The sequence below is a fragment of the Stenella coeruleoalba genome (genome assembly GCF_951394435.1).
Source record: "Stenella coeruleoalba genome assembly, chromosome: 15".
NCBI lineage: Eukaryota > Metazoa > Chordata > Mammalia > Artiodactyla > Delphinidae > Stenella > Stenella coeruleoalba.
Genome location: NC_137161.1, coordinates 58,691,791 through 58,714,747, shown reverse-complemented (window position 1 = coordinate 58,714,747; position 22,957 = coordinate 58,691,791). Strand labels below are relative to the sequence as shown.

The window sequence follows — 22,957 nt, the reverse complement described above, 5'->3', positions numbered from 1 at the left end:
CTGTACTAAAGCCCGGCTGCCTCCTAAGGATTCCTTAGTAGCCCACCTGTGCTGTCTCAATCCTGCCTTCAGCTCAAATGGCCTAACTAGCTACTCCTCCCCTCCCCCCAAGCTATACACCTTAATGTTTGACCGTTAATTTAGGGGTACGCCGCTAAAAGGAGTGTTCCTTAAGCTCCCTACTAGGGGTTCTAGAAAGTTGATTAGTTCAACATGCTTTTTAGAGGAGATTTGGATGAGGCCAGAGGAGCCGCCTTCCGCCCGACCAGGAGGCCAGAGCTGTGAGGGGGAGCTGGGAATAGGGGGCAGCCCCTGGCGACCTGGGAGCTCCCTGCCCATGCTGCTGGCAAGGCAGCTCAAGTGCTGAGGGCCAGCGCTCCCCAGCTCACCCAGAGCTGGCCTCCAGTTTATTCCCGAGAATGCAGACACAAATCACATTTTAATCATGATAGTTTAGGGTGTGCTTACAGTGGTGGGATTAAAAACCTAAGCAAGTTCACTGAAGTATACACAAGGGACATCTCGGAGGGGCAGGGTGGGAATTACTGGCCTGACCAAGAGCCACCAAACTCCTCACCTTTTCGAAAACCAAATCCTGAACCTGAAACTCCCTCTTCCCCCAGCCCCCTCCCCTGGGTGCCCACTAAGCACAGGCTGCTGGGGGCTCCTGTGTGTACAGGCACACAAGGGTGACACTTGGCGCTCTCAGAGTAAGGTCAGGGTACCCTCCTAGGTGGCCCACCTAGGAGGTGGAAAATGAAATCCAGGACCCAGCAGGTGGGTGGGAATCTGGGAGGAAAGGAAGCGAATTTGTGAAAAGGGCAGGGGGAAGAAACCAAGCACCCCCCACCACCCCTTCCAGTGCAGAAGATATTAAATACAACAACAAACAAAAACCACAATGTTCTGTCCTTCCTGGGCCAACTGAGTTTGGGATTCAGGTAGCCACCGCGGCTCTGGTGTTTCTAGCGAAGCCTGTGCTCAGTAAAGCTGGGTGGGGGGCAGGGTGCTCAGCATGCTCAAGACCACGGGGGCCAGAAACTGCTCGGCCACTAGGACGCCTGGCAGCCTTGGGACTCGGGCCTCGGGCCCTGACTCGTCCTTCACCGGCTCCCAAGCAGCTGCAGTAGCTTCCTTGCAATCACTCCACTAGCAACAGGAACTGGCATTTACAACCTCATCTACCTAGAGCAGGAGAGGGCGGGACGTGCTGCTGCTCCCATTCATTGCTCACAAAGCAGAAATCGCCAAAGCACCCCAACAGGTTAGCTGCGAGACTTAAAGCCGACGTGTCACGTTCTCTACATACACACGTGTATCTGAGGCCCCCGCCAAGTGCAATGTGGGCCTTACAAGTCTAAGACCCCCCCTCCCGCCTTGACTCAGCTCAGCGTTAGTACGGACAGTCCCATGTGCTCTATATTTTTTAAAAAATCAGCAAGAGAGGCTTAAGCACGTGCTTCTGGGGCCTATTTACAGTTCACAGGCTTGTGAGCTCACGCGTTACAGTAGTAGCTCCATCAAAAACAGGCTCAGCTAAACATTCAAGTAACAAAAGCGCTGTGGGGCCATGAGCCCCAGCAAGGTCAGGCCTGCCCACTGCCTGCAATGGGCAGTCCTACCAGGAGGCTGAGGGGTTGCCCAGTGCCACTGAGCCCTGGCTCAGGACCGCCGGGACCCCAGGAGTCGGTGCATGCGATGACGAAGTCCGGTGAGGCCATGCCAGCAAGCATCAACCCTTCCTCTCAGATGGTAGCACGTCTGTGGTTTCGCCCCTACTGCGTCTCTTGGCTGGCGGCAGACAGGTCCAGGAGCCTCCGCATCCCGGCTCAGCCGTGGACTTCAGGGCCGTTGGGGGTCAGCTTGGCCTTCCTCTCCACGCACGGTCCCTTGGCCGAGTACTGCACTAGCAGGAAGGGCTCCTTGGTCTCGCCATCCCCCACGATGCTCTCCTCGTCCTCTGACTGGCTGATGCGCTGCAGCCGCAGGTAGCACCAGCAGCCCAGGATCAAGGCCCCCAGGGCAGCGATGGCGATGAGGATGACGATAACCGTGACCACACCGGTGGTGGGGCTGTGGTCCATGATGGACATGGTTAGCGCTTGAGCGGGGGGGGCCCTCTGCAGGAAGGTCTTGGTGGGGACGGCTCAGTGAGGCTGGAACCCAGGCTGGACACGAGAGCCCTGAAAGAAAGAGCAAGATGAGGCTACACTGGGGACTCCGCTGGGGACCCTGACAGCTCACACGCTCGGGCTTGCTCTTCCATGGGGTCTATTTTTAATCAGTTCTTAAGCCTGACCATCCTGCCCGCATCCTAGTGAGAAACAGACTGGTTGGCATTTGCTGGGTGTTTTTGTTTACGATGCTACCAGCGTTCTCCTCACTCAACCCAGCCACTTCCATTTAATACCTTCAGTGCCTCTGCTACCAGACAGGCAGTCATCCTCGCTCAGCCAGGAACCTGACAGGCTTCTCAGGAACCTGAGAGGGGGCACCCGAGACCTCCATCACCACTGCAGCAGAGGCTGAAAGAGGGCCTGTTTAAGGTGAATGTTCTAGAAGTCCAGCACCACTAGGTGTTCAGTAACTGCTCACAGATTGAAAGTGCTTCAAGGACTTCCCTGGTGGCGCAGTGGTTAAGAATCCACCTGCCAATGCGGGGACACGGGTTCGAGCCCTGGTCTGGGAAGATCCCACATGCCGCAGAGCAACTAAGCCCGCGAGCCACAAATACTGAAGCCCGTGCGCCTACAGCCCATGCTCCGCAACATGAGAAGCCACCGCGATGAGAAGCCCGCGTACCGCACCGAAGAGTAGCCCCCGCTCGCCACAACTAGCGAAAGCCTGTGCGCAGCAACGAAGACCCAATGCAGCCAAAAATAAATAAATTAAAATAATAATAATAAAGTGCTTCAAGACGGCCAGAGATGAGGGATTCAAAAGCAGGGAAATGACATCAGCCCCTCTCGTGAACGGGACAACGGGACATACATAGCTCAACGAGTCTTCAGGAGCACCTGTGAGAGAGTGCAGCCGACAACAGTCTTTGCCCACAAAGAAGCTGTAGCTGACCTGGCTCTGGAAAAACTTAGGGGAGGGCAGGGGAGAGTGGGACAGACCAGCCGCTGCCGGCGTCTTGGTGCAGGAGCCAGACCGCAAACGGATCAATATGCCAAACACCTGTCGCTACAAATGCAGGAATGTAATGCTGGGAACATAGGGGACCAGATGCCTTGATGCTAAACTGGGCGGGGCAGGCAAAACTCAGGGAGGTGATGCTGATGCCGAGATGTGCGGGAAAGCCAGACCCTGAAGAGCTTCCCGGCAGGGGAACACTGTCTGCTAAGGCTCTGAAGGCAGGAGGGCCCACTGGCAAGTGCGAGGAGTGGCTGCAGCTGGAGATCAGCTGGTTTGGGTGGCGGTGGGGAGGGGTGTACATGCCCCAAGGCCCAGACAGCAACAACCCACTGAGGTTGGAGGTGGTGGCACCCCTGGGTGCCAAGACCTTGCACTTTTAAAATTTCTCCTGCCTGACCGTAAACGGAGCAAATAATAGTAACTAACACCCAGGTGGTTACGAGGATGCCTGCAACACCTGGGCACAGGGTGGGCAGAGTCGATGCTCAGCTGTCTGAATCTGGTTTTTCTGGAGAAGACAGACATCAGTGCAGGTAGACATCATTGGAAGCGGAAGGTTTTCCCTCCAGACAGGATGGAACCTGCCCTCCTTGAGCAATGACAGCCTTAATTAGAAATGATTCTTATCCACACCAGGGAGCCCTCCACCCCCACCCCAAGGCCAGGTTCGCCTGAAGGTCAAAGGCAGCTAAGTCAACACCCCTGAGTCTGTCCGGGGACCGGGCCCTGAGAAAACCCTAAAGACCCCCAGAACTGCCCTGCTCCCACGCCCACCTGTGCAGAGGGGTCCTAGTCGGGGGGGGGGCGACATCCCTGGAGTCTTCCCCCTTCTTACTGCCCCCAGGGTCAAGCCGCTGCCATCATTCTCAACAGGCTCCCTGGTCCACCTGTGGGGGCCATTGCAGCCAGTGCCCCTGTCACTCAGAGGAAAGATCCCAAGTCCCTACAGTCACCTACGGGACCTGATGAAGCATCTCCACCCCTGCTCCTCTCCTGCTGACCCCATGCTCCTTCCTACCTGCAGACCTTTGCCCAGCCAGGTCCCTCTGCCCAAATGCTCTGCTCCCCTTACACTTGTGCAGTGGTTCTCAAGTGGGGGCAACCGTGCCCCCCAGGGGACATGTGGCAACGTCTGGAGACATTTTTGATTATAACAGCTGGTGTGTTATAGGTGCTACTGGTATCAAGTGGATGGAGACCAGGGATGCTGGTAAACCTCTCACATGGCATGGGACAGCTCCCCAAAGACCCCAGACAAACATCAACATGTGGAGGCTGCCCTGGTTAACTCCAGCTCAGGCGGGGAGCCTTCCTGACCCCATGGTCCAGGAAGTCCTCTTCGTCCTGTGGCTGCACTCACTCCTTCCCTCCCTCCAGGGCACCAGCCTCAACGTGCAACCCTGGCGTCTGTGTCAGGGCCATCGGGTTGGCACCTGCCTCCCCTGTTGGGCTGTGTGCTCCGTGAGTGGCCCTGCACACTTCTGTGCCCACCCAGTGCACAGGTCCTGCTGGCCTCTCCCCTGCCACCATCAGGGCTACCATCAACTCCCACAACTCTGCTCAGCCTGTCCTCTTGGGCCTCCGCATGGAGCAGGTGATGCCCCCAACCCCCAGAGAGCCTGCTGGCTGCAGCTGGGTGAACCTGCCCCAACCCCTGTGCCCTCGTCCCGCTCGGGAGCACACCTAGCTGCCTGTCCCTCCCCGCCTCACCTTCTCCACTGGCCCTTGTGCCCAGCGCCTGCTGGGGTGCCTGCCCTCCCCCTGGGTTCCTGGACAGGAAGGCAAGTCAGTATCAATTCAGAAGGGGAAGTGTGTGTGTTTGGGGAGGAGGGGGGTGGTTCAGGGACAGGAAGTGGGAAATCAAACAATGGCAGCAAGACCTGGGGAGGGGGGACCCCAGGGGCCAAACCAGCTGAGGAGCCCAGGAAGTGCCTCTGAGTCCTGGGGGTGGGGGACAAGCGGTCCCGGGACCAACGACCAACCACCAACCAGCAAACTGAGGCAGAGGTAGCCCCAGCTCCAAGGACCCTCTGAGAGGAGTGGTGACCTCAAAACCCTGTCTGCTGCCCCTGCCCCAGGTCAGGAGGAGCGGGTAGAGCCAGGTGACCAGGCCACAGTCATGCCTTGCCTGCAGTCCCTGGCCCTCCCTTGAATGTGTTTGTTCCTTCACTCAGCAAGTATTTCCTGAGAACCTATCTGTTAAAAAATCTGATCATGTCATCCCCTGCTCAGAACCCTCCCTGGTACCAGCAGAGAATCCAAATTCTCTACTTCCCCAGCTTCTTCACACCCTTCTGCCTCATACCTCAAGGCCTCTGCACGTTCTGTTCCTTCTGCCTGGAGTGTTCTTCCCTGAGTGTCCCGTGACTGGTTCCTTCCCATCAGACGGGACTTTCTCAGAAGGTGCCTCTTGGGGGCTGCCTTCCCAGATCACCCAGGAGCCAGACACAGCCCACCCCCACTGGCCATCGTCTCGTACTACTTCCTCTTATTTCCTGGCGCTCTGCCACCTGAAATTCTCTTGGGTGAGGGAAGGTGTTTCCCTGGCTGCCGTCTCCTTCCCGCAGTGGACTCTGAGGCTGTAGGAGGACACTGTCCATCTTGCCCACTGCTGGATCCCCAGCCCTATTACCAGCACACAGCAGGTGCTCAATAAATGTCTGCTGACCGACCACTCCAAGCCCGGGGAGGCAGTAATCAGAGGAGACCTTGCTTGCATGGGGATCACGGTCAGCAGCCCCCACCCCGAATGCCCCCGAATCTTGAAGCCACCACGGGTCCCCTCAAGGGAGCTGGCAGCCTGCGTGGAAGGACAGACTGCAGGCTGAGCATGGGGGTAGGAGCCACGTGTGCAAGTGGGTCCCAGGCAGGCCTGGCCCAAGCCCACGGAGGGGCAGCTGTCCCTGCACGAGCTGTGGGGAGGGGAGGGGAGGGAAGATGCCACTGAGATGCAGATCCCAGAGGAACCTGAAGCATGAGGGCGGCCGGCCAGTTCCCTCTGAACCCTCTTGGCCTGGGCTGGACCCCACCCCTTGCTTCATCTCTTCAGGGCCTCCCTCCTACCCTTCCGAGCTAAGATGTCTCCTGCAAGTCAGCTGACCCCTCACCCTGATCCAGGAAAGCACACAGGGCAGGACGCGGAGGACCACAGCTTGGGCTGGGTAGACGCCCAGGATGGCACATGGGAAACCTGGACCCCCTTAGAACAATCACCAAAGCAGTTAACACTTATTCCATACCATCATCTACTCCTCCCAACAAGCCCGTGGCTAGCGCTGCTCACTGCTACCATCCAAGTTTCACAGGTGAGGAAACTAAGGCGTGGAGAGCTTGAATGGATCATCCAAGAGTGAACTTGGACAGAATAAAGGAGGATGGGACCCAGAAGTGGGGCCCAGCAGAATAAAGGGAGGGGTCTTCTAAGTGCAGAGGGTCAGGCCAGCCTGGGAGCCAGAGCACAGCCGAGGACTGTAGTCTCCGGGCACTCTAGGGGTGGGCGACGGGCCATGCTCCCCCCAACCTCTGTAGCATCTCCTTGCCAGCTCCCTCAGGACGAAAGCTGGCACTGGAAGCCCAAGGCCATCTGGATCCCCCAAACACACAGTGCCAACCCTCCACCCTCCTTCCACCCTCCCGCTCCCACCTCCCTCAGATGGATCTCAACAAGCTTTCTAAAGCCCAGCGTCTGCGGACACCACCCCTCTGACCTCTCCCCGTGCCCCACCCCCAACCACGATGGGTTCAAAGGACAGACCCTGCATCAGCCACCAGCAAGCTGAGCGCAGGCGTCCCCCACTGTCCTGCTGCCCTCGGAGGCCCACGGCTTAGGTCTTCTCCAATGTTGGGTTGGGTTCTAGTTACCCCTGCCTCTTCAGGGGACCCCAAAATGAAGCCTTAACCCCACTCCACAGGTCCCTTCTCACACTCAAGGCCCAGTGAAGCCCAGCCAGCAGCAGAGCAGATTAGAGTCCCCTCCTTTGACCCACACCATCCCTCCACTCACTATAATTAGCTGTTGTGACGCAGCCAAGCAAGCTGCTCCTAATGGCCTCAGTTTCTCAGCCTGCAAAATGGGAAAGAGGCCTTGACCTCAGCAGCCAGGTTGTGCGGAGGCTGAGAAGTGATAAGAAATGTGAAAACAGAAGGGCTATGGGGCCACCGGGTTTGTGTGTCACCAGGTACCACACCTTCCTGGGTGTTACAGGGTCGCCCCTCACTCCCCCCGAAAGGACCTGCTCCCAGAAGGGTACAGGGCCTGGTCCAGGCCCAGTGCCACAAATAGCGCCTTCCTCAGGGACACGCCGCTGCTACCTTCTTCTCGCTTAACTGGGCACATCATGAGTGTCACCCAGCCCAGCTGGACACCAGCTTGCCACCCCTCCCCCCCTGCAGCCTCCACCTTCTGGGGCTGCCCTGCTTACAGGGACGCACCACCTCCGCAGGGGTGAAGCCATGCCCCTTCCCCCAACAAAGCCATCAGGTATGCCAGCAAACCAGGCTCTGTCTCTTCGGGGGACCCCACTTCACAAACCGGAAACATTTCCTGCCCAGTTTCTGATTAGAAATATAGGACTGTGGGGAGGACGGGGCATGACAAGGGGGCAGGTGGCATATCTGCTCTGTGCCAGGCCTGAGCAGGCACTGGAACCCAAGGAAGCATCACACAGGCCCCTGCCCTCCAAAAGCCTGGGCAGGAACAGTGGGGATGCGGATGGGAGACTGACAATCACTGGGCTGTGCCCAGCTCTGCAGCCAGTGTCACCTCACCCTCCACCACCCTCCCATTACACCACGGTCCTCCCGGAGAGGAAACTCGCACCAGCACCCCCCAGGTTCCCCTGTGCAGAAGAGGAAGCTGGCACAGGCAGAGAACCCCAGGGACTGCCCCAAGGTCAGTCCGAGTCTCCTGTGCCCCCACCCTGTGAATCAGCCACTGGCTATTCTCACAGGCTGCCCTAGGCTCAGCTCACTTGCCAAACAACTTTGGTAATAACAGTAGACGCCTGGCAAAAGTTGGCAATAATTACTATGTGCCAGACACTGGGCTGAACACTTCACACAGATAATCTCCTTTCAGCATCAAAACAACCCTAGATTTATTACTATGCCCGCTTTGCAGATAAAGAATCTGTGGCTCAGAGAAGTTAAACCAATTGCCCAAGGTCACACAGCCCGAAAGTAACTGCGCAGGGATTCAAACCCAGGCAGCCTGGATCCAGAATCCGGGATTTCAACTCTGACACTAAAATGTCATATTATTTGACCCCCGCCTCCCCGCTCCCTTGCCTGAGGGGACAAGGGGGACAAGTGAACCCCAGTCCGCCCCCACACAAAGAGTCTGGGTGACTGGGGTGGACGGCTCTATGCTGGGGACACAGGGATGATAAGCGCCCTGGCAGCTCCCGCGTGCCAAGCGCGGGCGACGTGCAGGCGCAGTGCCAGGCGCGCTCCACGCACCCTCTCATTTAACCCTGCCAGGCGACTCCGTTGTCTCCCCGACTCTACCAAAGAGCTAAGCGAGGCTGGAGGGTGGAGGGAGCTCGGCCCAGGGGGCGACAGCTGGAGGGGAAACGACAGCTGGAGAGGCAACTCCAGTCGGCTCGACTTGGCGCGGGGGAAGCTTAGGGGACGGGGGACTACGAGACTCAGTCATGCCCACGCCGCACAGTCACCACCGACGGAACCGGGCACCAAACGCCGCGGCCCGTCCTCAGTTTCCCCACCTGCGAAATGGGCGCCAGACGTCGCCAGAACCCCCACCCCTAACCTCTGCAGCTCTCCTGACCACTCTGGAGGTTGCCAGGATCCCCGCCTTCTGTTATTTTTAAAAATCCCTAAGTGTCCGGAGGAGACCCGCGGCCAGCCTGGGGCGCAGAACTGCGGGCCGCGGTGAGGGTCATGCACTGGGTTGGGGGGACACCAGCTCCCTGCAAAGCCGCCGCCGCCCCCCGCCGCCTCCTTTGTCCCGATCTCGCCGCAGCGCAGCGGACAAAGAACCCCCGCCCGCGGGCGCGGCCCCCCGGAACAGACCCTCCCCCCGAAGCCGCGCCCCCGCCCGGGCTGCCCCTCCCCCGCCGCAGAGACCCCCCCCCCCCACCGCGCGCCCCCACCCCATCCGGGGCGGCCCCTTCCCCTCCTGCAGGCCCCCGCCGGGCCCGAGCGCCCGGCCCGCCCGACCCCTCTCACCATGGCGCCGCCCGCAGCCCGGCCCGATCTCCCCGATCGTCCCGCAGCCCCGCGGGCCCGGCTCCGCCCGCCCGCCCGCCCGCCAGCCAGCCAGCCGCCAGCCAGCCAGCCAGCCCGGTCCGGCCGCAGCGAACAGTCCGGACGCAGGAGCCCCTCTCTGCGGCGGGCGGGGTATCTCCGGCTCCGCTCCGGACGGGGGCAGGGCTCTCCTAGAACAGCCAATGGGAGTCCGCGCTGGGACGGCTGGGCGGGGCGGGCCGGGGCGGGGTCACGTGCGCGCGGGGCGGGGGCTGAGCGCAGCTGGCAGAACTGGGGGCGGGGCGCGGGTTCGACCTCCTAGCGCGCCGATTGGGCGCGGGTGGGTGCGAGGCCCGGGCTGGGGGCCCTGCCTCCAACCCCCCAGAGGCTCACCTTACTCCCGCTAGCTTACGGAGGGGAAAACTGAGGCGCGCAGCAGGTAAGAGTGTGGCACGCTGCCCGGAAGCAGGGAGCGGCAGCATCCCGGGCAGGAGCAAAAGATAGGCAGGACCCCTAAGTTAAATGTCCTTCCGTGGGGAGGGAGCTGGTTGTTCACTCGTTTATTAGTTCATTAATTCATCATCCATCTGTCCATTCATTCAATATTTATGGAACACCGACCATGTGCCGGGTACACCAGTGGTCGCGGGTACAGCCACGAACAAGACAAATAAGGACTCTGCCGTCACAGAGCACTCATTTTGCTGCGGGCTGAAGCTGTGGGGAATTTGCAGCCTCTTGGCCTCTTATAATCATGGTTATTTAATTTAATAACCCCGCGATTAGGCCCTCACCAAGAGCTATGCCTTGTACTCAGCTCTCAACACATTTCATGGAGACAACGGGGAAAGGAAGAGCTACTCATTTTCCAGACGCTCCAAAGTGCTGAAGTACCACAGCCCGCATATAATGAAGACAGGATTGGAGGCCACGCCTGTCTGCCTGGGAGTTACTGCCGGTTAGTCCACTTGTCCACCCAAGAAGGGGGTCCAGCAGGAGGACACTCCCCCTTGTGGCCAGCCGGGGCCCATAAGAGGGGCAAGGGTGGGTACTTCAAGGCCTCTGTGGCCCAAGTTCCCTTTATCGCCACCTCTGGCTTGGAAGGCAGGAGGGGGGAGGTGGAGCCCCTCATCCTGGAAGCTGGGAGTCTTGTCTGGAAATGTCTTTGCCAGCCTCAAGCAGAGGCCTCTGGGAGAAGATGGAGGGCCCAGCTCTCAAGGCCATAGTCGCCACGCTGTCGCTGGTCTCTCCTTCCTGCTTCAAATGTGCCAAGCTGTTTCCCACCTCTGGGCCTTTGCCTGTGCTGTTTCCTTCAACTGAAACATTCTTCCACTCCTGTCTTTCAGAGGGCCCTCCCTGATCTCCACCTAGCGCGGTCCCTTTGTTATTTTCCCGCCTGTGCATTTCAAAATTGTACGTTTGCAAGAGTATGATGCGTGCCAGTCGAGTAAATGAATGAATGGGCAGACTGCAGACGTCCAGGTCTGGCCCTGCTGTGCCCTAGCCAAGAGGCCAGGCCCAGGATGGGAGCTGTAAGAGAGGAAAGTAAGAGGGGACAGAGAGGCAGAGGAGCTTCCAGCTCCAGGCCAGGTCCGCAGACACCAGAGTCAGACAGCCCAGAACAAGTCCTGCTCCTGAGTCTGGGCAGCGCGGCCCTCAAGGGCTCCTGCCTCATTAGCTACACCTGGGAGCCCAGGGTGAAAGGAAGCAGGTTCTTCCCACAGAGACAGTTTCAGCGGCCTCTGCGGTTCCAGCCTCAAGTAGCCAAAGACCTCATTAGTGGTGAGCACTTGGGAGGAGCAGGCTCGGAGCCCCAGAGCTAGGGTTGTCAAAGAAATGACAGGGGAAGCAGGGACACTTTGGGGGAACAGGTTCTGGGAGGAAAAAAGCAGAGGGGGAATGCAGCATAGCATAGAAGATGAGCGTCAGACTGCCCGGCTGCAGTGCAGCCTTTCCTGCTGGGTAGTTTTAGAAAAGCACCCTAATCTCTCTGTCCCTCAGTTTCATCATCTGAAAAATGTGGGTGACAGTAAGTTGACCTCACAGGGCGGTTGTGAGCACCACAAGTGCTTGTGCAGAGGAAACAATTTCACTCACTCTTAACATTAGTAATAGGGTTGAACAGTAATGGGGTTGAACCTGGGCTCCCCCATTTGGATCTTGGGCAAATCACTGCATTTCGGTGAGCCTCAGGCTCCTGGTCTTCACAGTGACAACCCATCTCTGGGCCCCTGAGAGGTGGGGGACTGGGAATAGCCCACCTGGGTCCAGCCATCCCTCTTGCCCAGAGTGAGTTGCTTCGATAATAATAACAATGAATGAATAATAATAGCAGCAAACCCTGTTCTAAACACTACGTATGCATAAATTCATTTTAATCCCCATTTTACAGATGGGGAAACTGAGGCACAGAGTGGCACATGTGCACAGAAATCACCTGGGGGTCTTGTTAAAATGTAGATACTTACTCAGTAGGTCGGGGCCCGAGCTTCTGCATTTCTCACAAGCTCCCAGGTGGTACTGATGGTTTGGGGACCACACTTTGAGCAGCAAGGGGCTAATGCATTTGCTAAAGGTCACAGGTGGTGCACAACAAGCCTGGATCTGAGCCCGCATAGTAGGCTGCCGAGTCCTGCACTTAACCGCCACCGTAAGTGCCTGCCCCAGCCCTAGCTTTCTCCCCTACAAAGAGGCAGGAAGTATAGTTCTCCTCCCCAAGCCCATTTCCTCTCTTGGGGCCCCTACCACCTCCCTCCATGGGTGACATCTGGCCTGTAGAATCTCCCTGCCCCCAGCATCCCAGGGGTCCTCCTGTAGATGACATGGAGGTTTTCAGATGCTCATTAGCCAGGAAGATAATTAAGGGCAAGGGCTGAGATCACCCTGGCTCCCTGGGGCTTGCCGGGGCCCAGCCGGGCCTGCTCTGTGCCAGGCTGGCCCTGTGCCTGCTTCCCTTGGGGCACTGGAGGGACTGGGACAAGGGAGGGGTTTGCTGGGGAGTAGAGAGGCCTCAGCCAGCCTCCAGGGAGACTCCAGTGGGGCCTCCTTGCCAAGCCCACAGCTCTTAGGGTTCCAGGCCTAAAAATGAAATGAAAACTGCTTGGCCAGAGGGAAGTTCCCCAAAGGGAGAGAAATGAGCCGCTGGTGAGTTCTGCAGGGCGAGGTTAGATGGGACACAGAGAGGGCGCCATCTTGTTCTGAATCACACAGCAATCCTGGTCAAGGAGAGAAATCCTCCCTTGCTGGTGGGTGGCTTTAAGATCTCTCTAGCATCTCTCTAGCACTGGCTTGGCTCCCTTATAACCAGGAGGGAGCAGACCTTGGGCTGACAGTCTTGGGCAATCCACAGTCTTGATCTAGAATTTAACAACGTGTTGTTTTTCTGCAGTTTATGTTACTTTCTATTTTGGGCGCAGATACTGCTTTTCCATTTTTGATAGTGACATACCCATTTCTTTTTATTTATTTATTAAAAAAAAATTTTTTTTTTGGCCACTCCGCATGGCTTGCGGGATCTTAGTTCCCCTACTAGGGATTGAACCCAGAACCACAGCAGTGACAGCACCAAGTCCTAACCACTGGCGTGCCAGGGAGTTCCCCCCTATTCCTTTTTAATTCAGTCTATTCAGGGGAAAAAACTAAGTGAGTTAATTTAAAGCAAAATGTAATAGAAGTAACTGGAGATGGTACGGGGGTATGGAAGCAGTGAGTACAGTGGAAGACGGATGGCTGAAGTGGGGAACCTGCCAGAGGTGAACCCCACAGCCGCTCGCAGCCCAGTCCTCTTACTGCAGGACCAGACAGAGCCCCTCACCGGGACGGAGATATCCCATGGGCTCCTGTGTTGACCGGAAGAGTCCAGCTGGGTTGTCATGGGTTGAGGGCGGCCGGGGTTGGCTCCGGTCTTCATTCCTGGAGTCTGTGTTATCAGCGTGATGAGGGGCAGACTTGGGGAGGGGGGAGGGCAGGGCTGTCCTGAGGTGCTCCCTGCCCTGAGCCTGCCCTGCATTCCCACGTGCGGTACCCACCCCCCGAAACACACACGTACACCTGGGCACTGGCGCCCCTTAATCACCCATTCACTGAATCATTCATTTATTCACTCACTTTTTCATTCATTCAGCCAATCTTTATGGAGGACCTCCTCTGTGCCAAGCACTGTGCTAGTTCCCAGGGAGACAGGCATGAATCAGATGGGAAACTCAGCTCTCACGGGGTTCACAGTCTCCTGGGGGAAGACAGATGATAAACACAGAACTGAGTACACTATAGGGGTTATCAGACAGTGTATGCGCTAGGGAAAAACGGAAAGACAACAAGGTGAGAGGTGTGGTGGCAGGGGCTCTCTGAGAAGGTGTGCCCTGAACTGGGAGGATGCAGCCTCGTCCTGGCACCAGAGAATCTCACAGACGTGGAAGCAGGCAGACAGCGAGCTGAGCAGGGATCCCTTTTATTTTGATTTTAAGTAATTTTCTAATGAAACTTCAGGTGCAGAGAATGATGGACTGATCATAATCCAGATCATGGCGTATTCTCTTTGGTCTTACATGACCTGCTTTTCTTAAAAATTTCCACAGTTATTTTACTCACGTGATACGCACCAAGTCACCCATTTATCAAAAGCCAGAACCCTAACAATGGCCCAAGTCCAGTCTTGAGGTTCCCCATCCCATCCCCCACCCTGTGGTCCCCATCACCTTGGGTCCTGTCTTCATTACTCCCTGCTTTCCTTCTTGTATGGTTTTATCCTCAGTGTGTGTGTGTATATATATGTATATATATAGGGTTTTTTTAAAATCTATTTATTTAGTTTTGGCTGCGTTGGGTCTTTGTTTCTGCGCGCAGCCTTTCTCTAGCAGTGGCAAACAGGGGCTACTCTTCGTTGCGGTGCACGGGCTTATTGCAGTGGCTTCTCTTGTCGCGGAGCCCGGGCCCTGGGCGCGCGGTCTCCAGTAGTTGTGGCGCAAGGACTCAGTAGTTGTGGCCCATGGGCTTAGTTGCTCTGAGGCATGTGGGATCTTCCCGGACCAGGGCTCGAACCCGTGTCCCCTGCATTGGCAGGCAGATTCTTAACCACTGCACCACCAAGGAAGTCCCTCAAAGTATATTTTTTTATGTTAGTTTCTTCTTACTAACTTTATTAAAAGGCTATATTAGCTTCCCCTGGCTGCTGGAAGCAATTCCCACAAACTGGATGGCTTAAAACAATAGAAATTTATTCTCTCACAGTTCTGGAGGCGAAAAGTTCAAAATCAAGGTGCTGGCAGAGCCATGTTCCCTCTGCAGGCTTTAGGGAAGGATCTGCTCCATGCTTCTCTCCTGGCTTCTGGTGGTTGCCAGCAATCCGTGGCAATGCTTGGCTTGTAGGTGCATCACTCCAGCCCCTGCCTCTGTCTTCACATGCCTTCTCCTCTATGTGTCATCACCTCTTCTTTTTTCCCCCAACATTATTGAGGAATAATTGCCAAATATGATTTAAAGTATACAGTGTGATACTTTGATATAATACACGTTGCAGAATGACTACCCAGATCAATATAATTAACCTATTTGTCACTTCACATAGTTAACTCCTTGTGTGTGTGTGTGTGTGTGTGTGTGCACGCACACCTGTGTGCACGTGGTGAGAATGTTTAAGATCTACTCTCAGCAACTTTCAAGTATACAATAATGAATTATTAACTAGAGTCACCACGCTGTACCTTAGATCCTCAGAACTTATTCTTGTAACTTATTCTTGTACCCTTTGACCTACATCTCCTCATTTCCCCCTTCCCCCAGCCCCTGGCAACCACCGTTCTATTTTCTGTTTCTATGAAATCAGCTTTCTCTCTTTCTTTCTCTTTCCTTCTATCTCTCTTTCCCTCTTTCTCTCTTTCTTCTCCACATATAAGTGATAACCATACAGTATTTGTCTTTCTCTGTCTGACTTATTTCACGTAACATCTGGTGGAATAATATTACAGTGTGTATGTAGGTGTATATATATATATATATATATATATATATATATATACACACATACACATATATACATATATATATGTGTATGTATATATATGCTACATTTTCTTTATTCATTCATCCACTGAAGGACATTTAGGTTGTTTCCATATCTTGGCTATCATGAATAATACTGCAGTAAACATGGGAATTCAGATATCTCTTCAAGATACTGGTTTCATTTCCTTTGGATATATACCCAGGAGTGAGATTGCTGGATCATATGGTAGTTCTATTTTTAATTTTTTGAGGAGCCTCCGTAATGTTTTCCACAGTGGCTATACCAATTTACATCCCCACAAACAGCGCAAGAGGGTTCCCTGTTCTCCGCACCCTCCCCAACATTTGTTATCTCTTGTCTTTTTGATGATATCCATCCTAACAGGTGTGAGGTGATATGTCATTGAGATTTTGATTTGCTTTTCCCTGATGATTAGTGATGTTGAGCACCTTTTCATGTACCTATCGACCATTTGAATGTCTTTGGAAAAATGTCTATTCGGGTCCTTTGCCCATTTTAAAAATCGTATTATTTACTTTTTTTTTTTTTTTTTTTTTGCTATTGAGCTGTGTGAGTTCTTTGTATATTTTGGATATCAACGCCTTGTCAGATATATGGTTTGCAAATATTTTCTCCCATTCTGTAGGTTGCCTTTCATTTTGTTGATTGTTTCCTTTGCTGTGCAGAAGCTCTTTAGTTTGATGTAATCCCACTTGTTTATTTTAGTTTTTATTGCCTGTGCTTTTGGGTCTTATCCAGGAAATCATTGCCAAGACCAATGTCAAAGAGCTTTTTCCGTATATTTTCTTCTAGGAGTTTTATGGTTTCAAGTCTTACATTTAAGCCTTTGATCCATTTTGAGTTAATTTTTGTGAGTGGTGGAAGACTGGGGTCCAGTTTCATTGTTTGGCATGTGGATATCCAGTTTTCCCAGCACCATTTATTGAAGAGACTGTCCTTTCTCAAACATTGTATGTTCTTATCACCTTGTCAAAAATCAGTTGACTGTATGTCAACTGTATGACATACAGTATATGTGGATTTATGTCTAGGCTCTGTATTCATTTTTACTGGTCTCTGCACCTAGTTTTATGCCAGTATGTTTTATTATAGCTTTGTGACGTAGCTTGAAATCAGGAAGTGTGATGCCTTAGCTTTGTTCTTCTTTCTTAAGATTGCTTTGACTATTTGACTTTTGTGGTTCCATACAAATTTTAGGGTAGTTTTGTAAATTTCTGTGAAAAATGCCATGGGAATTTTGATAGGGATTGCATTGAATCTATAGATCACATTAGATAGTTTGCACATTTTCACAGTATTAATTCTTCCGGTCCGAGAACACGAGAGAGCTTTCCATTTATTTGTGTCTTCTTCAGTTTCTTTCATCAGGGTTTTGTTTGTTTGTTTGTTTTGTGTTATAGTTTTTAGTGTACAGGTCTTTCACCTCCTTGGTTAAATTTATTCCTAAGTATTTTATCGTTTTTTGATGCTATTGTAAATGGGATTGCTTTCTTAATTTCTCTTTCAGATAGTTCATTGTTAGTATATAGAAACACAAATGATTTTCATATGTTGATTTTGTATCCTGCAACTTTACTGAATTCATTTATTAGTTCTCATAGCTTTTGGGTGGAGTCTTTAGGGTTTTCTATACATAAGATCATATCATCTGCGAACAGATAATTTTACTTCTTCCTTTCCAATATGGATGCCTTTTATTTCTTTTGTTTGCCTGATTGTTACGACTAGGACCTCCTCTTCTTCTTATAAGGACACCATTCATTGGATTTAGGGCCCATTGTAACCCATGGGACCTCATCTAAACTTAACTAATCACGTCTGCAAAGACCCTATTTCCAAGTAAGGTCACATTTCCAGGTACCAGGGATTAGGACTTCAGTGTTTCTCTTCAGGGACACAATTCAACCCATGACAAAGGGAATCCAGATAACCTAAAAAAGAGTATCAAGCTGTCTGACTCTTATGGGGCTTAATTTCTTTAATAGTCTACGTATAGCTAAGATTGGCCCATATTGAGGTTCACTTGTTTTGACTGTTGTGTCATATATCCACTAGGTCTGTGTACCATGGCTGACCCATCTGCTGTCCTGTGGGTGGCCTTCTGGGTAGTGTCCAGGTGTCTGCTAATTTACAGTGCTGTTTGGGCATTCTCATAAGTGGCTCTTGGTGCGCGTGCAAGAGTTTCTCTGGGATGTTTACCCAGAAATGGAATCACTGGGACTCAGAATACGTGAATGTTTCACTTCAGGAGATGATAACAAGGTACTTTATGTAGCAGTTGCACTAATTACACTCCCACCAGCAGCATGTATGATCCACATCCTCTCCGACACTTGGTATTATTAGATTTAAAAATGTTTCCCAGTTGAGTGTGAAATTGTTGCCAGCTGAGATCTTGATTTGCATGTCTTTTTTTTTTTTTTTTTTGCGGTACGCGGGCCTCTCACTGTTGTGGCCTCTCCCGCTGCGGAGCACAGGCTCCGGACGCGCAGGCTCAGCGGCCATGGCTCACGGGCCCAGCCGCTTCGCCGGCATGTGGGATCTTCCCGAACTGGGGCACGAACCCGTGTTCCCTGCATCGGGAGGTGGACTCTCAACCACTGCGCCACCAGGGAAGCCCGATTTGCATTTCTTGATCACTAATGATGCTGAACATCTTTGTCAACACAGGTCTAAAATATATTCACCTATATTTCCTACTAAGGGTTCTGAAGCTTTGGTTTTGACATTTTAAGTCCATAATCTATCACCTTTCCATCATTAAGTTCCAAAGGATATTTACCTCTAATTCCTACTAAAAATTTTAAAGTGGTTTTTATTTGTTTGTTTGTTTTTGGCATTTAAGCCCTTAATCTGGAGTTGATTTTTGTCTAAGGAGGGATGGGTCGTATAATCTTAGGAGCTTTTGTAAGGTGACAAGTGTATTTTGGGGACAGTGGGGCAGGATGTTTGACTGGGACTCTTGAGTGTACTGGGAATTGTTCACTGGATGTTGAGTTCAAATTCTGCTCCTCCCATGGACTGCCTTTGCGATCTTATACTTCATCTCCGTGACCTCGGTTTTCTCATCTGTAAAATGAGAATTATAGCAGATACTGCCCTTGGTTGCCATAAGGATTGCATAAGACAAATTACACAGGAAGCTTCCCACATTGCCGGGTACACAGCATAAGAACACTAACTAGCATTTATTGAGTACTTACCATGTGCCAGGTGATGCCAAGCGCTTTACATGTGTTATTTACTCACTTAACCCCTGACAACTCCGTGAAGTTGATGGTATTTTCCACACTTTACAGATGAGGAAACTGAGTCTCAGATAGGATGAGTGAGTCCCCCAAGAGCACAATGCTAGCATATGGCAGAGGACTTGAACCCTGGCAGTCTGGCTACAGAGCCCTCATCTGTCACCACCACACATCAAAGCCATTCCCTCCCTCCCTCCCTCACCCTCCAGAATCTAGTCTCTGGGCCCTGCTTCTACAGGAGGAAGGGTCTAGAGGCTGAAATGAGGAAGTAATAGGCAGTGGGGTTGACCCCTGATTCCCCGGTGGCCCCTACCTTTGACTCTGAGGCTGGAGAGAGGCTGGGGATGGAGGGGAGAGGCGGGGCCTCCTGCTGGGGAAGTCCATCTATCTTCCCCATCCCCAGAGGTAGTTGTGCATCACAGTGGAGATGAATCACAGGCCACAGTGTTCTCCCCGGTGTCATCCATTATTCACAGCTGCCATCCCGGGCCTGGGGTTGCTTTGGGGTCAGGCAGGAATTATTCCCAAGGCCCAGCTCTTAGGCGCTTTTATCCACAGCTGAGCCTGACCACAAGCAACTTTATTCTCTAGATCTGAGGGCAGAGGACTTTCCATCAAGAGGGGACGGAGACTCCAGCATGAGTTACAGGCCTGCGACCCACTGACAGACAAAGCACTTGGGGCTGTGTTTGAGCCCAGCTCTGCCACTTTCCTGTTACCTTCTTGGGGCCTCAATTTCCTTATCTGTAAAATGGGAATAACTGGCCCCACTTTGCTAAAAGATTTAGAAATAATCTACAGCTAGATGCATGAGTGGCCCATAGCTGGGCTTGAGCATCAGAGTTGCTATTGTGACATTTGCTTTTTCAGTGATTGTCTCCCAGGCCCTGCTGGGGATGTGGAGATGGTGTGACCCTTTAAAGTTCACCAAGTAATTTTTTTTCAATTTTATTGGTGTGTACTTGATTTACAATGTTGTGTTAATTTCTGCTCTATAGCAAAGTGATTCAATTATGTATATGTTCTTTTTCATATTCTTTTCCGTTATGGTTTATCACAGGATATTGAATATAGTTCCTTGTGCTATACAGTAGGACCTTGTTGTTTATCCATCCTATATATAATAGTTTGCATCTGGTAATCCCCAGCTCCCAATCCTTCCCTCCCCCACCCCCTCTGCCTTGGCAATCACAAGTCTGTTCTCTATGTCTGTGAGTCTGTTTCTGTTTTGTAGATAGGTTCATTTGTGTTGCATTTTATTTATTTATTTATTAATAAATTTATTTATTTATTTTTGGGTGTGTTGTTGGGTCTTCGTTTCTGTGCGAGGGCTTTCTCTAGTTGTGGTGAGCGGGGGCCATTCTTCATCGCAGTGCACGGGCCTTCTCACCGTTGTGGCCTCTCTTGTTGTGAAGCACAGGCTCCAGACGCACAGGCTCAGTAGTTGTGGCTCACGGGCCTAGTTGCTCCGCAGCATGTGGGATCTTCCCAGACCAGGGCTCGAACCCGTGTCCCCTGCATTGGCAGGCAGATTCTCAACCACTGCGCCACCAGGGAAGCCCTGTGTTGCATTTTAGATTCCACATTTAAGTGATATCGTATGGTATCTGTCTTTCTCTTTCTGACTTCCTTTGCTTAGTGTGATAATCTCTGGGTCCGTCCATGTTGCTGTAAATGGCATTATTTCTTTTTTCTGGCTGAGTAGTATTCCATTATATGTAGGTGTGTATGTGTGTGTATATGTACCACATCTTCTTTATGCATTCATCTGTCAGTGGCTATTTAGGTTGTTTCACAATAGCCAAAAGGCTATTGTGACTAGTGCTGCTGTGAATGTAGGGGTGCATGTATCTTTTTGAATTACAGTTTTGTTTGGATAGATGCACAGGAGTGGGATTGCTGGATCATATGGCAACTGTATTTTTAGTTTTTCACCAAGTAATTCTCATTTGCATCCAGGATTGAAACCATTGTCTTCACCTTGGACTTCTTAAGAGTGGCCCCTCAACAGATAAAATGCAATGAAGAAATAAAAAATTAGAGAGGGGGGTACCTATAATTCTGTAGCTCTCAACGTGTGGTCCCCAGCATCACCTGGGAGCTTGTTAGAAATGCACATCCTGGGACTTTCCTGATGGTCCAGTGGGTAAGACTCTGTACTCCCAGGGCAGGGGACCCGGGCTAGACCTCTGGTCAGGGAACTAGAGCCCATGTGCATGCCGCAACTGAAGAGTTTGAATGCCGCAACTAAGAGTCCGCATGCTGCAACTAAGAAGCCCGCATACCGCACCTAAAAGCTTGTGCTTTTGCCCCAACAAAGATCCTGCGTGCCGCAACTAAGACCTGGCGCAGCCGAAATAAAATAAATAAATAAATGTTAATTTTTAAAAAATGCACATCCTTGGGCCCCACCCAAGCCTGCTGGATCAGGAGCTCTGGGGGTGGAGCCTAGTGAGTTGTGTTTTAACAGGTCCTCTGGGAGAGTCTGGCACATACACAAGTGTGAGACCCACTGCTCCCTCTCCTTTGCTCACTTTGATGACACAGGTTGCCACGTTGTGAGCTGCCACGTTGGAGGGCCCCACATGGAAAGGAACTGAATGCTGCCAACGTGTACTGAGGGAGCTTGGAAGCTGGATCCTTGCCCAGTCATGCCTGCAGGTGAGACTATAGCCCCACCGACACTTAGATTGCAGGGAGAAACTCTTAAGGGTTCTCACTGGAGGAAGTCACACCCAGATTCCTGCCCAACAAAAACTATGGGATAATTAATGTTTGTTGTTTTAAGTGCTACGTTCTGTGGAAATTCATTATGCAGCAGATAGATAACTAATATGGTGGATATTGGCAGGAAGGGGAGAGATGGGCCGTGGGAGGGAATAGAAGGATATACTGGAGTAATCTAAAGTCTACTTTAATGTATATGGATAACAGATTCATTTTGCTGTACACCTGCAACTAACACAACATCGTAAATCAACTCTACCCCAGTAAAAATTTTAAAATAAAAAAATAAAATAGGAGAACCACCACCACAACAAAATAAAGTCTACAATAAAAGGGGTTTAAGAAACATAAACTGATTTCAATGTGCAGACCTTGTTTGGATCCTGACTGAACATATTAACTGTTTTGTTTTAAGTTGATATTTAGGGGATGTGACCACCAAGGGGATCCTGGATGATATTAAGCTGTTATTGTTCACTTTTATTTGGTGTGATAGTGGTTCTGTGGTTATGTTTTGAAAAAGAGGCTTTGTCTTTTGGAGAAACATATTGGACTAGTTACAGAGGAAGTGATACTCTGTTGGGGAATTGCTTTAAAATAGTCAGGGTGGGGAGGGGGTAAATGTGAAAGGAAATGATGAGTTGACGGTTGGGGAGGGGAGGGGACAGTGCTTGGAGGCTCTCTTTACTATTCTCTGTGTTTTTGTATATGTTTGAAATTTTCCATGGTAAAAAGTTTGAAAAATGGGAATTCCCTGGCTGTCCAGTGGTTAGGACGTTGTGCTTCCACTGCAGGGGGTGTGGGTTCGATCCCTGTTTGGGGAACTAAGATCTTGCATGTCCTGCGGTGTGACCGAAAAAAAAAGTTTGAAAAATGGAGTGAGCCCAATGTGCCCATTGTATAGTGGGACAAAGCAAACCCCAGGCAGGAGGATTGGAGGGACTCGGGAGGCACCTTAGGTTGTTGACACTGGGGGGCTGTCCCTGGGCCCAGCCCTGTGTTTTGTTCATCCTGGGGAGGGGGCTTGTGCAGGAGACTCTGGGACCTGCTTCCCTGCCTGAGCCTGGGGTGTGGAGAGGAATCTCCCCCATCATCCGAGACTCAGCTTTCCGGCAGTTCGTGGCTGACACACTCATCCGTCTGAGGGCACCTGGTGGCTGACTATTATGTGCATACCTGCGAGAGGCAGCTTTTATTTTATTTATTTGTTTATTTATTTTTGGCTGTGCTGGGTCTTTGTTGCTGCGCGCAGGCTTTCTCTAGTTGCGGTGAGCGGGGACTACTCTTCGTTGCAGTGCACGGGCTTCTCATTGCGGTGGCTTCTCTTGTGGAGCACGGGCTCTAGGCGCATGGGCTTCAGTACTTGTGGCACACAGGCTCAGTAGTTGTGGCTCGTGGGCTCTAGAGCACAGGCTCAGTAGTTGTGGCACACGGGCTTAGTTACTCTGCGACATGTGGGATCTTCCCGGACCAGGGATCGAACCCCGTGTCCCCTGCATTGGCAGGCGGATTCTTAACCACTGCGCCACCAGGGAAGTCCAAGAGGCACTTTTAATTGTATGAGGGCAACTCTTATTTTGTCTTAATATATTAAGTCATCACAAAGGGAGTGTTT

The 22,957-nt window shown here is 52.1% G+C and overlaps 2 protein-coding genes across 6 annotated transcripts in view; one reads left to right on the top strand and one right to left on the bottom strand.

Annotated features, from left to right (window-relative positions):
• Window positions 1-1,815: 1,815 nt before the first annotated feature.
• SNN (stannin) lies at window positions 1,816-9,495 on the bottom strand. 2 transcript variants are annotated; one of them, XM_079944792.1, is made up of 2 exons: window positions 9,325-9,495; window positions 1,816-2,183 (listed from the first exon to the last, which is right to left on the bottom strand). In XM_079944792.1, exon 2 carries the CDS (start codon window positions 2,091-2,093, stop codon window positions 1,830-1,832), a length of 264 nt encoding a protein of 87 aa, XP_079800918.1. In that variant the 5' UTR covers window positions 2,094-2,183; window positions 9,325-9,495; the 3' UTR covers window positions 1,816-1,829. The 2 variants fall into 2 exon arrangements, with proteins under 2 accessions (XP_079800918.1, XP_079800919.1); XM_079944793.1 differs by lacking the exon at window positions 9,325-9,495 and adding an exon at window positions 2,411-2,872.
• Window positions 9,496-9,656: 161 nt separating this feature from the next.
• LITAF (lipopolysaccharide induced TNF factor) overlaps window positions 9,657-22,957 on the top strand; it is a 112,630-nt gene continuing 99,329 nt past the window's right edge. Inside the window, exons 1-3 of one of the 4 annotated variants that reach the window (XM_079946010.1) lie at window positions 9,657-9,781; window positions 10,160-10,300; window positions 21,163-21,276. The gene's annotated coding sequence lies outside the window, so the exon portion shown is untranslated. Of the gene's footprint in view, window positions 9,782-10,128; window positions 10,387-21,162; window positions 21,277-22,957 lie in introns of all 4 variants that reach the window. The other 3 variants (XM_079946008.1, XM_079946009.1, XM_079946011.1) reach the window with 3 other exon arrangements.